The 15,529-nt window shown below is 38.3% G+C and overlaps 1 protein-coding gene across 1 annotated transcript in view; it reads left to right on the forward strand.

Annotated features, from left to right (window-relative positions):
* The window catches only part of AHCYL2 (adenosylhomocysteinase like 2), a 143,552-nt gene that overhangs the window by 96,909 nt on the left and 31,114 nt on the right, over positions 1-15,529 (forward strand). Inside the window, 3 exon segments of the mRNA XM_032484362.1 lie at positions 5,775-5,883; positions 12,712-12,855; positions 13,290-13,390. Coding sequence (XP_032340253.1) covers positions 5,775-5,883; positions 12,712-12,855; positions 13,290-13,390 — 354 coding nt within the window.

A 15,529-nucleotide genomic window follows, 5' to 3' on the forward strand; every position in this document is an offset into this window, starting at 1 on the left:
TGGTCACCCGATTTTCTTTTGGCTAGAAGTAATCCCTTGTATAGGTGAAGAATTTGTTCAAGCAGCTCATTTGGCTTGGAAGGGAGCAATGTCTCTATAAATGCTTGAACCATATCTACTTGGAAGTGAGACAAAAACCTTGAAGGTATCTGGTAAATGGTGTTAGAAGTAGCTTGACTATAACTCTGGGTCAGGATTGACAAAGCAGAGACCCATTTGAGAAACTGGTGAAAACTATGGACTCTCTCCCCAGGAAAATTTTGCATTCTGTTTTAGGGGGTCTAGACCTCCATGTACTCTAGAGGAAGAACTTTTGGCCTTAAAAAAAAGAAGAAATGTTAGTATTTTATACTTGTGTATCATTATGTTGTCTCCCAGACTCTCTCACATACATTATTTTCTCAGCACACAGTTGGGATAGACAAAGTAGATATTGTCATTCCTATTTTACAGATGAGGACTACAGATGTTAAGTACAGGAATGTTAAGAAATGAAGATATGGAGAGAGAGAACCTCTGATCACCATCCTTTGTAGTCCTACTTTATGTACTTGAAAAGGAATGAATTTTTTTCTCTTGGCCTGCTCCTCTGTAGGGTAAATAGATCTGTTCTCCCCATGAGTCCTGTATTTCTTAACGTGTTAATCATCTACTCTTAACAGCCTTAAATTGTGGAAATCAGAATTAGACCCTGTTCTCTTTATTCCCTGTGTTGGATAACAAAAAAGGATCACCTCATTCCATTCTCTCACCTTTGAAATAAACTTTTCTTTTCTGCCTGTGAAAATGCCTCCATGGTTGTAGCTACAGAGAGGATAAAATGGTTGGAGTAAAGGAGAAAATTAGGGCAAATTAGGGCAGCTTTATTCATGCTTGGAGAAAGTATTAAAGCAGTGGTTCCCAAAGTGTGGTCCCCAGACCAGCAGCATCAGCATCACCTGGAAATTTGTTAGAAATGAAAAATCTTGGGCCCCACCCAGATTTGCTAATCAGAAACTCTGGGGTAGGGCCTAGCAGTGCATTTTATTTTAATAAAATAATGCACCTAAAATTTGAAAAGTAGTTTGTTAGATGAAGTTGTTAAGTGGTAAGGCTCTTCCTAATGTCTTCTGGTTGTATTTGATATAGATCTGCATGTCCCTCTACTCAGGCCTAGTGACTTAAGCCAGTAGGCCATGGAGTTCCTTTTCACCTGAATGAGGAAAATGAGGAACCAGCTGAGAGTTGTATTAGGGTGAACATGCTTGGTTAGGAGGAGCAGAAGTTTAGAGACTCATCAAGCAAGCAGAAAAATATCAGTTCATCTCATTTTGTGAAATTATGAACAGGAGATTAAGATCATCATGGGTGATGGTGAACATTCCATCTCCCAGGATCAGTTCAATTCCATTTCAATTTTTGGTAGTGGCCTTGGGCAAAATTGCCAGTTAAAGGGCTGTTAGATTTCAAATTCTTATATGATTTAGCCATTTCAGAATTGTGGTTTGATTAGAGCCCCAAGATTATCTGGGATGATGTCATTTCTGAGACCTAATCTGTTAAGAAAGTAAATCTAAGGAGTAATTTTAATTAAATAAATTTAAGATAAATTAAGAGGAAAGACGTACACACAGAATTAGGACCGGGGGAGTTTTGGGTCCTCTGATCGATATCGTAATGTGTGGTGTAGTGGAAAGAGCTTTGGCTCTGACATAAACGCAGGCTCACATTCTGGTCCCACTTACTTGCTGTGAGACCTCAGGCCAATCATTGTTCTCTCAGAGCTGTACTTTCCTAATTTGTCAAATGGGGTAATGAAGCCTATTTTTTAAGATTCTTATACTGATTAACAGAAGCAACATGTATCAGGGCTGGGCGTAGTAGGCACTTCGTAAATATTAGTTCTCCTCCCCTTATTCTGTTCTTCCAGAGACCTTTTCTCTCAACATAAAGATTATCCTAAAAAAACAATCTACAGTTTCATGCTCCTTCTTATGCTCAACAAGCTCTTGTTTTTTAAGGAATTCAAATCACATTCCCACCCCTATCTCTGTAGCATACAGTTGAATGTAGCTTTCCTATTCACTGAGTCCCTTTCAGAAACCAACAAATGTGATTCTTTGCCCTTTCATTTGACTCTATTTGATATGTAACAAGGTCATTATGATTCTAGGGGCTCTGAGGAAATAAGAAACTCCCTATTGCAGTCACACCTTCCGTGACACACACGGGTTTTGAAAAAATTTTTTGAAAAAAGCAAGCAGATCACTCAACACCTAATCAGGAACAATCTTGAGATGGAACTAGAAACCAGATGTCAAAACCTGTATAAAAGATGCATAATTAAGAGTAAAGCAATGTTCTCAGAAAGTTGATTTCCCTGGTGACAGAGCTAAAACCAGTGTCCCCAGTCTAACTAACTAAAGGACACAGAGTATAAGGTACAGGCTGCCTGAGCACTTGGCACCATTTTTTTCCTTACCGTCTTAATAAATTCCCTCATTGTTTTAGTGGCTCTGTAGTTAATTTTTTTCCAATGAGACTAGGTTAACTAAAGTCATCTGACATGAAAAAGGAGGAGGTAAGGTTAAAAAGGAACCTAATTAGCAAGTTAATTATAGCAGGTAAAAAAGTGCACCGGTTATATAAATAAGCTATTGTTACGCGCATGCAAGTTGGGCCTTGTCGAGGGACTTGTTAAGGTTTAGAGGTCAGAGGATCTGTGTAATTGGGTATTTAGGAAAAAAATTAAAAATAAAAACAAAACAGCCAGCAGAATTAGGAATGGCTGATGAGCCACTAACAGAAATGCCTTATTAAATTGGGCTCTACTGCTGGAGGGGCTGTTGGAGCTGCTTCAGGATTTCCAGGGAAGGGTAGGCACCCCACACACACACACCAAAAAAAAAAAAAAAAAAAAAAAAGCTAGCTGGAACCAGAGCCAACAGAATTGCTGATGAGGAAAGTTTAAAGGCCTAGCCACAAGGGTCCCTGGACTGGAGAGGTGGCAATAGGGCTGGTAATGTCACTATGCTGAGCAACAAGAAGAAATACATTGTCAATGGCAACTTTGGGATTAAAGCCCAGGTGAGGCTAAGCTCTTATTTACCAGTCTTGCTGCCGCTTTTCCCTCCTTTCCCGCTTTCGTCCCTTTTTCTGGCATAAGGTGAGCTGCCCCTCTCCTAGCAGTCTCTTTCCCTTCCCGTGCCTTGATGACTGCTGGAATAGGCAATTCTCTCTGAAGTGGATAAGGAGGGTTACCTTGAAGGACTCTTTGATTTCAAACAAGGTAGGAAATTTAGGGATAGAGCCTACCAGAGTACCCTAACTGGGGTGGATAGATTACTGTTTTACAAAGGAAGAGTGAAGAATGTAATGGCACATAACTGTTGAGGGGAGGTGGGCAACAGGGATGACCTATTTAAACCATGTGTTCTGGTTGTCAGTAAAAGATAAACATTTATTTCTTGAGGAAATTGTATAACTTATTCTATATATTAGTCTCTTTCTAATATTCTTCAATCTTAAAGAAATTTGAGTTCAGTGTCCAAAAAGTAAAAAAGATTCAGAACCCCATGTCTCTGAGTGGAGAAAGCCTACATTCTTTAGTGCCAAAAGATAGCCTGAACTTGACCTGGTTAAGAGGAATTGCTGTGGAGAAGTCTTCACAGAGAAGAGAATTCAGTTTAAGGAAACTGGTTTGAGATGATGGTGCAGCTAGAAGGCTACATGGTTTAGTATTATTGGGGTAAACGGGTGTATGCCCACCCACCCCTGATCCTACAAATCTAGAGAAGTAGAGTGACCTGCCCCCTCTAGTGGTGGGTGGGTGCGAGTGGGAGTACATACCTGAGGCAGGGTTTATCTGTTACTCTTTTTTAAAAAAAGGCACTGCCGAAGTTAGTGACTCATGTGGCCTTTGGAAAGTCAAGGACTATTTCTTTTCCTAGATGAGCCTCTACAAAAAGAAAAACGACATACTGTCTTGAACTGGTTGGTGAAATGGAAGCCAGGGATTTGAGCTTGACTGCTGTTCCCCTCCCCCATCTTCTCCCCCACCTTTTCCCCCTTCCCAACTTTTTTTTTTTTTTTTTTTTTTTCCCTTAAGAATTCTTTTAACTTTAGACTTGGCTTATGGTTACCATATTTACTTAATATTCAACCAAGTACAGCCTGCAAATAGAGTGGGCTACTTCAGATTCACTGTTTCAGCACATGGTTGCCTACCGTGTGTCAGGCATTTGTGCTTGAGGATATAAGTGTGAATAAGGTACACAGCTCTTGCCTTATGGAGCCTAGTTTGCACAGGATACAGGTAGGTAGTTATATTCAGGGTGGTAAGTGCTGGGATAGGAGAAGTAAATGGAAGTTCACGTACGTTCCATGGGAGTGCAGAGAAACAGGGCTTTATCTTTTTGGAATACACTGCTACTTCAAAAAAAAATTAACTTTGCCATTTTTCATTTTGCGGAAAGCTTCTAATCCAATGAATTTTCCTATTGCTGGAAACAATTTACAGTCTCTGAAGTACTACACAGGCATTATTTGTTGTTATAGCTATGAAAATGCTATAAATTCCCCTAAAAGGTATGCTAAGCTAATTCAATTTGGCACTTTTCTCCTTGTCTGAATACTCAGATGACTCAATGGTTACCTCTAACTTCGGGAAATGTAGCCGACAGTTGCTTTCGTTCTGATGCGCTATATCTGTGTTCTGCCCATCAAGGGCCCATCTTTTTCTCATGAAAGGCAGAACCAGTCGTCAGATCTTTGATCCTTTCTGCCTCCATGCCAGTTTGATCCAATCTAAGCAATTATGCAAACATTCAATTAGAGAAAAAAAGGTATTTTTTGAATAAATGATATGAGCTTTGATTTGTAACGTGTTATAAAGCGTCAGCTGGAACTTCCAAAATGCAACCTCCACTGTATTGAGGTTTATACCTATTCAGTCCAGTCATCTACTCCTTCTACATCTGTTACAGTTAATAAATGATCATCTTGTGGCTTTTAGTATTTGATACCAAATATTAAAAATAATAAATTAATGTTTACTTATTAGTACCGAAAAGCTAATTAATACATTTTAGGAATCCTTTAAAAAGCTAGATTGACTACCTGCAAGAGTTACAAGAACAATATAAACTTGTTTTGTAGGGGTGAACTAATTGAATCTCCTGCTGAGTTTCACAGTTTACACGTTATTTCATATAACCCTCTCTAAAACTTGTGAAGTATCTTTGTTGTATTTATGAAAAAATGAGAGTCACAAAAGTATCTTGACCAATGTCACATAGCTAATGAGTGGCATAGCCAGGATTTGAATGCAGTTCCAGAAAGTTCTGTATGAGTAGAAAGCTTTTTTTTTTCCCCTTTCCATTATACCATACCATTTCCTGAGAATCTTAAAACCTGAAGGCAAGTCACTTTACCTTTCTGTACCTTGAAGTTTCTTATCCAGATATATGGAGGTCCTTTCCAGCTTTAATTTTCAGTGAAACTATAGAAAGGATTTCTGGATATGAATTAACTTTCTAAAAATTTGTTTTAACCAGAACATTCCCTTTTATTGCAAAATGTATATAGTGAGAGAGTGGATCAAAGATTTAAATTTGATAGAAACAGAGTAGGTAAAGAATGAAAAATCGTTCTCTCAGAAGAATGTTAACATTCCAAACGTGGGTTGTTACAATCAGATCAGCTGGGAAGGAAGGTAAGTTCCTACAAGCCTTGAATTGCTGTCTCACAATGGAGGTTCTTTCCCTTTATGAAACTAGAGTTCTTTTTCTTAGCAGATTCAATTTGCTGACCAGAAGCAAGAATTCAACAAGCGTCCCACCAAAATTGGACGTCGCTCTCTGTCTCGCTCCATTTCTCAGTCATCTACTGACAGCTACAGCTCAGGTGAGTGCTGGACTGCTGTGGACCAGCTGTGGAGGCTGGTTAAGCCTGATCAGCAGACCATCCTGTCTATCCAAAGCTAATTAAGCACGATCAAGCCTGTGCTTTGGAATACACACTTGGACTCTCAGTCGAAATTTAGACCAAAATTCTGGATCGAATCTTTGGATTTCTCTTGGGGATTCAGAGTGGAGCCTAACAGAGGCCACATCTTCCAATAAAGGCAGAAGAGGGTGACTAGGGAAAGTGAGTTCTGATTTATTCAGAGAATGGGAGTATGTTGCTCACTGATGACCTTCACTGAACAGCATGTGTAGGGACTTGTGTTTTTTCCATTCTTTGAAAATCAAAGAGAGGATCCCCATCCCTCCATCTGGGAAACGTTAATTGCCCCAAGAAACAATGAAATCATTGTAGCTACCTCAAGTGAGCCCTTTGCCTTTCCTTCTAAGCTGTGACATTGTATTGCTTGTTACTCCTTTCCTTTGCAGTGGCATCAGTTCCAATATGTGGTCCCTGGGGCTGAGTTATCATTTAATGCCAAATGAGTATCAACATGTGGGAACCCCTTGTCAACATTGGCCATTTGTGTAACAGTGTCTAGTATGTGTCTGATTTAATATGGAGCTGTTTTATTTTGCTCTTATGTAGGAATGTGATAGGAAGCTGGGTGTTTGTCCAAGTTATGTCTTAACTTATAAATAATAATATTCATTAAAAAATGTTCATCATGACCTGAAATTTTATTTGTTTTTCACACAACTAGGAAATTAGCATTTGTTATGTAAAGCTGAAGAAAGCTTGTTTGGGAAGCTGTAACTTTTAGGTTGGGTGGGCTGTTATTTACACTTTTTACGTTTCTTTAAGTTTCCCCCACAATAACTGAATGATGTAAAGCACATGGTATAAATCCCTATGGATTTTTGTCTAAAGATACCAAATTTTGTACCTACGTTATTCTGAAATAACCAGCAGAATAATAAATAATTAAATTATATTAAAAAATTCTCAGTAACTGTTAAAAATTCATGAACCAGTTAATATAATTCAGGAAACTATAATAATTGTGAAAATATGAATTGTAGAACATTTTAGACTGTGAGTTTGTGCATGTTATCTAAAGATTGATACTAAATAATAAAAACAGTAAATTTTAACTCTAGATCCTTTTCTTCCCTACACACTTGATCCACATTTCCAACTGTGCTCCTATAGGGAAAAGCAATGCCTGCCTTCCTACAAAACACCCATATATATATGCAGGGAGAGTACTTACAAAGTATCTACTTACCTAAAAGAGTGAGTTTGATACCCTTGGTGTCCAAGTGAACGCATAGTTACTTGGGATAGCTCATTGGTGAGTAATATTGACTGATGTCACCCTGGAAAAGTTGGACTTTTAGGTTGAACTATATGAAATTGCCATTTCTATAGTAAAAAAAAAAAATCAACCTTATATATCTATTTAAGGGTATTAAGTTTTGAAGCATGGAGTCAAAACATCCTGGACTTGGAAAATAACTTAAAGATCAGTTATTTAGCTTTGCAGTAGATGCTGGACTTGCCTTGATGGCATCCCTGACAAATGGCCATCTGGTCTCTTTAGGAGCATTTTTAGATGATAGGATGATCCTTGCTTTATCTAGTAATTTAGCTGTCTCTGAAATGTAAAGATTTTACTTAGAAATAGAAATCACCATTTTTGGTTGCCTAATTTGGAGGGCATCCCATTGTCCTTGTTAACCTCATCTGGATATATTCCATATTAAGTGCCCTTTCAAAAATATTATACCTATAAATATAATATTCTAGGTATGATCCAAAATAATCTATAGGAAGTGTTATTTCCATAAACTCAGTGCTTTTAAAATGAAACCTCATTATGTTTGCTCTTTTTGCAGCAGCATCTCACACACACTGTTACCTTGTTTTGTTTCCACGTGAACAGTTGTCAAACCCTTTTAGAACTGTGAATGGAGATGCCTGCTGCTTTGAGTTTTACACTGGGAGTTAGAAGAGACCTAGCTTCTAGGCTTTCATCAACGTGTGATTTGTTGTGTGATTCTGGAAAACTCTTGCAGCCTGCAATGTTCATAACAGAGGGAATGGGAAAGTGATATGAGGTGATACAGAAAAAGCTCCATACTCATCAAAAGAAAAGCCAGGAATAACAGAATTACTCACAGCTTTCTAAATATGAGAAGATGTGCGAATGCATGTCAATAAGAACTTGGAACCCCTTTTCAGCATATGTTATCATTTAATTGACTGTAGAAATGAACGTTGGAGAGCCCCGAAGACTTCTCTTCTCTGTTTATCTCTCCCTAGGTGAACTCATTCAGTCTCGCAGTTTAAAATATGTATTGATGTTTGATTCTTGGATTTTGTCTCTAGCCCAAATCTCTTCCCTGTACATTAAACCCAGATATTCAACTGCCTCCATAGTGCTTTCACTTGGATATTTTACAGGCATCTTAACCCTCCCATGTCTTAAAAACTGAACGGCTGAGTTCCAGCCTTGCCCCTCTTCGATCTATTCTCAGTGCTGCAGCCAGATCCTTTGTTTTAAAATAAGGGGAAAGGCGTCCAGAGACATTCTCGTTAAACGACTTTACACCTCTGTGAAGGAGTGTACACCTCTGATATACTCTGTGTGTGAGCAGCTAGAAGAAGGTTTCTGGCATTTCAAAAAAAAAGGTACCTTTCTGTCCGAAGTGCTTGTTTTGCTGAGGTTACTTGGAGCCTTTCTTAGGCGCTGGCCTACGCTCCCTTCCTCATGTTCCTGCCACTAAAGTCTGTCATGCTTTTATTTAGGAACCTCCTCCAGCCTTTGCAGCCAGTTCCTCATGTGAATCACAGAACACAGAAAATGATTTGAAGGGTTGTTTTCTCAGTTCTTCAAAGGATGGTTCAGAATTACTGATACAGGCATAAGAGAGAAGTTAATTCATAAGTCCAATGGATGCTTCAAGGCATTAGAGCTTAATTCTGGTGAAACCCAAGTTGAAAAAGGCTACATTAATCCCTGAAATTATTTTATAAAAACCAAACTTCTAAAAACTCTTTCTCTAAGCACAAAACCTCATAAAAATGAATGAACAGAAGAGACTTCTTCAAAGTTAGATCATCTCAATGATCTATTTCTGAAAAAGCTGTCTTTGCAGTGAGTTAATTGGTTAAGGATAAGGAAAGAGGACTAAAGTGTCACAGTTCATAACTGGTTCTTCTAAAGCTTGAAATTTTTTCAAATAACAAAGTTTTGTTTGTTTGTCTGTATTTTGGTTGCTAACATAGCTTTTCACATATTTCTAGAGTGATAGTCGTCAATGAAATCTACTGTACATTGACACACAGGTCAATACTCTTATTCCATTACCAAATGAGTAGATTGGGCCCAAGAAGAATTGCCTGACTTGAAATTGTCTAATAGGACTAATTCAACCAGCAATCTGACTTCTTCTCCTAGCAATTACCCACAGTATCACAGCTGCTGAGCAAATGTATGCATGTTCTGTGGGATAGATTTGTGGATTAATGATTCACCATATTGTTTTCATTCTGAGATATCATGAAACAAGAGAACATCCCATGGTAAAGTTATTTTGCACTTTATGTTACTCTTCTATCTAGAAATTGACCCTTTTCTGTTATCTCGTTTATTCATAAGATTTTTCTTGTGGTAGTTAGGGGGAGGGGAGAGTCTGGGAGAGAGAGGATCTGTTAGACCCTCTATTATACAGTTGGATAAATTGAAAATTGTTCACTTAACCAATTAGAGGTGAACTAGAGCTAAGGTGTCAGGGCTGTGCTTCAGTAGGTTTCTGTGGTTATTGATTGTTCACTTTTAATTAAATTGTAACTCTGGGCTTCAGAGTGTACTGACAATTACAAACACTTTAGAAACTATTCAGGCATGTGTATACATATGTGTTGGGTTTCTCTAAATTTTCCTATCAAGAATTTTTTAATGCTATCTCAACCATTTTCATGAATATCCTACTTTAAATATAGTGGCAGAAATGAGTTATGGATTCCAAAAATAAATGTCATGTTAGTTCGGGAATAATCTACTGTGTTTGCAAAAATAATACTTTCTTGGTCTGGGTCTCTCGGCCATTTTGCATTCACATATTAGTCCAGTCTAGACAACTGATACTTTCGGTTCTTACCTGATAACAGGTCTGTATAAAGGGTCTTGGAAACAAATCCATTTTGGCTCAAAGAAAAGCATTGGTTGAACTAACTACAACCAGTTGACTACCATTGAGAAAAGAAAATACCATTTTTTCCTTTTAGAATAGGGAAATAATATAAATAATTTTGTTCTTTGAGTAGGAACAAAACAAGTCAAGCCAAAAATTGAAGTACTTCTCTTAAGGGGAATTTTGGGGATTTTTGTTGTTGTTTGGTTGGCTTTTTTTCCCTGGCTCATCCTTTGTTGCTGAAGAGGCATAGGAGAGGAGAGCTATTCTGGGTAGAGTTAGGACTCCAGTCTCAACCTTTCTAATCACTGCCAGCCAACCACCTGCTGCTTGGATAAATCAGTAGATGACAGAGGTAGAAAAAAAAAGAAACTGCTAAATAATATTGTGTGTATGTCATTCCTTTCTCACTCAATATCCTAAAGCTGAGTAAGAACCTTTAATGATGTAATATCTGGCATTGAATTAAAAATATGTACAAAAGCCAATAATTATATCAGGTATAATTTGAATACTTAATTACTTTATGCCAAGCATTGCACTAAGCACTTTACTTACATTATCTTATTTAATTCTCAACAACTTGACTCTGACAAGTCATGTCTGCCTACTGTATAGTCTGCTTCATAGCACATATTATAATCATGTGGGAAAAAACCCTCTAAATAATTAATATTATAATTAGTTATTTCATGTCTGACTCACCTACTAGACTGAAAACTCCGTGAAGGCAAAGACAATCTATATCTGTCCTGTATCCCCAGCACTTAGGCTGTGCCTGCTACATAGTGGATGTGTAATAAAAATTTGTTGAATGAATAACTGACTGTGTGAATGACTGAATCCATGAATGAATTAACAACCCTCTGAAACAGGTTCTGGAGTCACCTCTACTTTATATACCCAGAAACAGAGATGGAGACTTCAACCAAATTCTGTCTTGCTCCGGAACACATAACCCCTAGATTTAAATGGCCTTTGTGGAGCATCAGAATCATCATGTCTCTGGAAAAGGATTTGAAATTGAAGATATTCTAAATGTGAACACTTTCTTCAAAAGCAATTTTCCTATAAATTTGGATCAGGATTAGGGATGGCTGTTACCTTTCTTCTCTCGGGTGATAGAATCGTGTTTCCCTTAAACCTCCAACTCATAAGCTATTTCTGAGTATTGATTAGTGAAACAGATGACTACCCAGGAAACTGTTTTTGGGCTCTGCTGCCAAAGGTACTTTGAGCTCTCACTCACCCTAGGAGGGAGATCCATAGACATTTTGTACAGATTAGCTCCTTTCAAGAACAAAAGTCCCTTTGGGGATTTATTAATTCCCTCACCTCCCCTGGTGTCCATGTTCATTCTTGTTGCCTCGTGTTGGGACTTTGCTCTAGGGCAGTTTTCCAGCCCCAAGAGAGACACTCAGCCCCTGCTGCCCAAGCATTCTGTAGCGCCATGCCTGATTAACCGGGCAAGGTCAGACTTGCCTTTTGCAGCCCTCCCAGAGATAGACCATTTACTAAGAAATCCCAGAAATGCCTTAATTCTCTGGGTGTAAGTAGATCAGAGCACCAGAAACCATAGGAGCTCTGAGCTTTTGCAGCTTTCTCCCCTTTAAAGTGTTGGAAGTACTTTTTATCTCACTGAGAGATGTATAATGCTTTATAGACAGTGCTTTAAGTCCCTCAACCTTCCTCCCAGCAAACCTTGAAGACTACTTAGGTACTTAAACTTTAAGTCAGAAACTTAAACATAAATTAAGAAAAGAAATTACTTCAAACCATCCAGCAAATGATTAGCAACTACAGAATTATATGAAGACTAAGAAGACCTCAGCCGAATACGGGAATAGTGGCAGCTGCCTGTTAGCCGCAATCAAAAGTCTTAGACCTTCTACCCTCTAGTGTATATTTCTAAATGGATTAGTCATCAGAGCATTTAGTTATACCAAAAGAGGATATATCCACTTCTTTGGGAATCTAAAATGCCTAGTGCAGGACCCACTGAGGCCAGCAAGAAGGGAGAGCACACTGAATGCTTCATTGTAAATGTCTAATTGGGTCTGCAGGCATAGTTCAGTCTCATCAGAGCCAGTCTTAAAAAAGAAAGCTCTTGTTTTGTCAGACAAACACTTTTTGTGTGGTTCTTCTTTACTTTCCCATGGGTTCCTTGTTTTCTAGGACTTATCTGTTCAGTTATTGTACTAAAATACAAATGACATCAAGCATTTAAGCAGCAAACAGAAGGGTAGCTAGGATCCCAGAAACCCACAGGTTAATGACCATGATCTTGCATTAAGAACTTGAACCTATTGCTCCTGTGGTGTAACCTCTCTTTTTACGTGTTCAAGGACTTCTGCATGTTCTGAAGATAAAGTTAGCTCTAGATTCCAAGTTATTGCTACCCTACGAGAATGTCTTTGGCAGCCTCTCTCAGCTTCCTCTTTCTGACTTGTGGGTAATAGCACTTTCCATAGGAGATGACTGAGAGAGCTCCTTGGTGCCACTTAGGTGTTTACCAAATGGGAAAATTTACATGATGCTGGATGACTAGAAAAGCCTCAGTTCACTCATGGTTTGGAGCTTTGAAAGAAGCCGTTTTTGCCCCTGAGGGTTTTTTATTCTGTCCTTCCAGCGGCTTCGTATACAGACAGCTCTGATGATGAGACATCCCCTAGGGACAAGCAGCAAAAGAACTCTAAGGGAAGCAGTGACTTCTGTGTCAAGAACATCAAACAGGCAGAGTTTGGACGAAGAGAAATTGAAATTGCTGAACAAGGTAAAGAAAGCACCTTTCCCTTCTCAAGCTGCCTGTGTCTTTTAGTCCACGTTAATCCCTTTTTACATCCTGGGGTCTAGTAGTTTGTGAAATTTCAGTGTGATTGTGAAGAATACTTGTAATAAAGAAATCTGAGCTCAGGAAACACTGGGGAGGGAGTAAACTCCAGTGGGTCTAGAAGGACAAGAAAAACAGGAAGAGAGACTAGATAAGGAGAACTGGGATGTAGGGAATCAAACACTGGAGCATTTGCCTCTGAAAGTCCCTTATAAAGGAAAAGTCAGGCTTACTATCTTGAACCCCTGAGAAACCTAATGTAACAGAGAACCTGATTGGGGAAGGATCTTACCTTAAGAGAATGCGTTTTTCTGTGTATTCTTTCTCTCTCATTCCCTCCTCTCTAATATTGCTGTGTATGTTTTGGGCCTTTTCAGAAATGCCGGCACTGATGGCTTTGAGGAAGAGAGCTCAAGGAGAAAAACCTTTGGCTGGAGCCAAAATCGTGGGTTGCACACACATCACTGCTCAGACTGCTGTGAGTCCTTTTCCTCTCTCCACGTAACAATAGTTAATAATAGCCACCGGTTATTAAGGGCTTCCAACTAGTTTAAGCACTAGTTTAAGAGGCTAAGACCTTAACAAGTATTATTTTGTTAACCCTCATAATGGCTGTGTAAAGCCTGTTTTCCTGTTTCCATTTTATAAATGAGGAAGCTGAGGCTCAGGGAGTTTAAGTAATTTGTCCAAGGTTGTACAGCTAGTAAACCATAGAACTGACATTTGAACTTCAATACATCTGATTCCCAAGCTGATGCTTCCTTCACTTTTCTGCAGTGCTTCCCTTTATCTTCCCTTGCTTTATCGTTTCTACAAGGCAACTGTGTTAGGCTGCTTTCAGCTGCAAATAAGAGAAAATCTGAGTCAACCTGGATTATACATAAAGGAATTTATGAATTACATAGCTAGAAGCCCAGAGGTAAGGTGGACTTCAGATGAAGAATCTCAGGGCTCCTATTTCATCTGTCCGTGCTGCTCTTGGAGCTGCCTCCTCACTGTGCTTACTTCATCCTCAGGCTAATAGCAAGATGGTTACAGCTCTTCAAACCATCACAGGCAGACATGAAGAGGAAGAAGGACCATTTCTTCTCTCTATTCCAAGAGCAAGGAAACCTTTCCCAGAAGTCCTCCAGGATACTCTATCATGTCATTGAGCAGGACTGGATCACATCCTATGCCCCATCAGTCCTGGAAAGGAACTGGGGTTACCATGATTAGTTTAGATCAGTGCTGTCACCTCTATCAAATTCAATGACTCCTTTTTACAAAAAATATTTTGCAATCCCCCTGTATTACCTTGAAATGAAATTCAAGTATAACGTATCTAAGTACATATAATTTTCTTTAAAAAATCAACATAAAATCTTACTGAAATATGAAGGAAGAATAAAAGGAAAGTAATTTATAATCAAATTATGTGTATTTCAGTATCTAAGTGCTTGGGTACATGTATAGTAGAATGGTCAGTTATTTGTATTTACTCATAGCATTATTTGAACAAGAGTGCTACAAATATATCTACATGGAAGTGTGTTACTGTTTCCAGAGCATCAGAGCAATATTGCAAAACTGTATAATTTTCTGAAATGATAAACAACTTTTTGTAAATTTTTGAATAACAACAAAAAGTATGAGTTATCTCTTGATTTACACACTTGTTGCATTCTTGGCAATGCTTTTGTTGATATGTAAAGTGGAATAAAGTTCTTAACTCAGATCATTATAAATAGGTTTCTCACTCAAGTGAACTTTGCATTGAAACATTTGAAGATTAAACCAAATATGTATCAATTATTGTGACAACCAAAAACGCCCCCACAAAGTTCAGAGTTCCTCTGTTGAAAACAACTGACTTAGAGTTTTCATCAAAGATGTAGTAGATACTGAGTTGCCAGCCATAATAGGACCAGTGCAAGAAATCCCTGTATCAGGAAATGGTCTGGAATCTCTTATAGGATTTATAAGATCCAAGTCAGTTGTATGGCTAGATCAACTTTCAAAAGATTGTCTCCTGAAGCACAACACTTATGTGTCCACATTCCTTGTTAACAACGGCAAAGATTCCTCACGACATAGACGGCTACTGTTAGCATCTTCCCCGTGAGTCTTTTCTGGGTTACGTGTTCTCAGAGGAAAAGCGTGTCTTGGTGGCCCTAAATTAGTATAATAAATTGAAAAGCTATCTCTTTTTGGAAATATAGATTAATGAATCAAGGCAGAAACACTCTTGAAACTTTTTTGGGGCTTCCCCAGTCAGGGACATGAGACTTCAGTGTGGTGGCCTAAAATAGTAAGTACTTCTGTACTGTCTCATGTTGCTAAATTATATCTAGTTTCTTTTTTACTCCCTGACTCACTGAACATTACCACTCTTCGAGGTTATTTATTTTTTTCCTTTTCCTTTGAAAAAATAATAACAAAGGAATTTTGCTTTGTTTTGCTTTTAGTCTTTAATTTTTCTGATTACAGAAGTAGTTCATGTTCATTTTACAGTATTCAAGCATTGCCACGATCTATAATGTAGAAAGACAAAGTTTCCTATAATCTCGTGCTCCAGGAATAACTTTCATAGTTAACAGTCCCTGTCCATGTTTTTTAGACTTGGATCTATTTGTCT

Source organism: Camelus ferus, chromosome 7 (genome assembly GCF_009834535.1).
Source record: "Camelus ferus isolate YT-003-E chromosome 7, BCGSAC_Cfer_1.0, whole genome shotgun sequence".
NCBI classification, from domain to species: Eukaryota; Metazoa; Chordata; class Mammalia; order Artiodactyla; family Camelidae; genus Camelus; species Camelus ferus.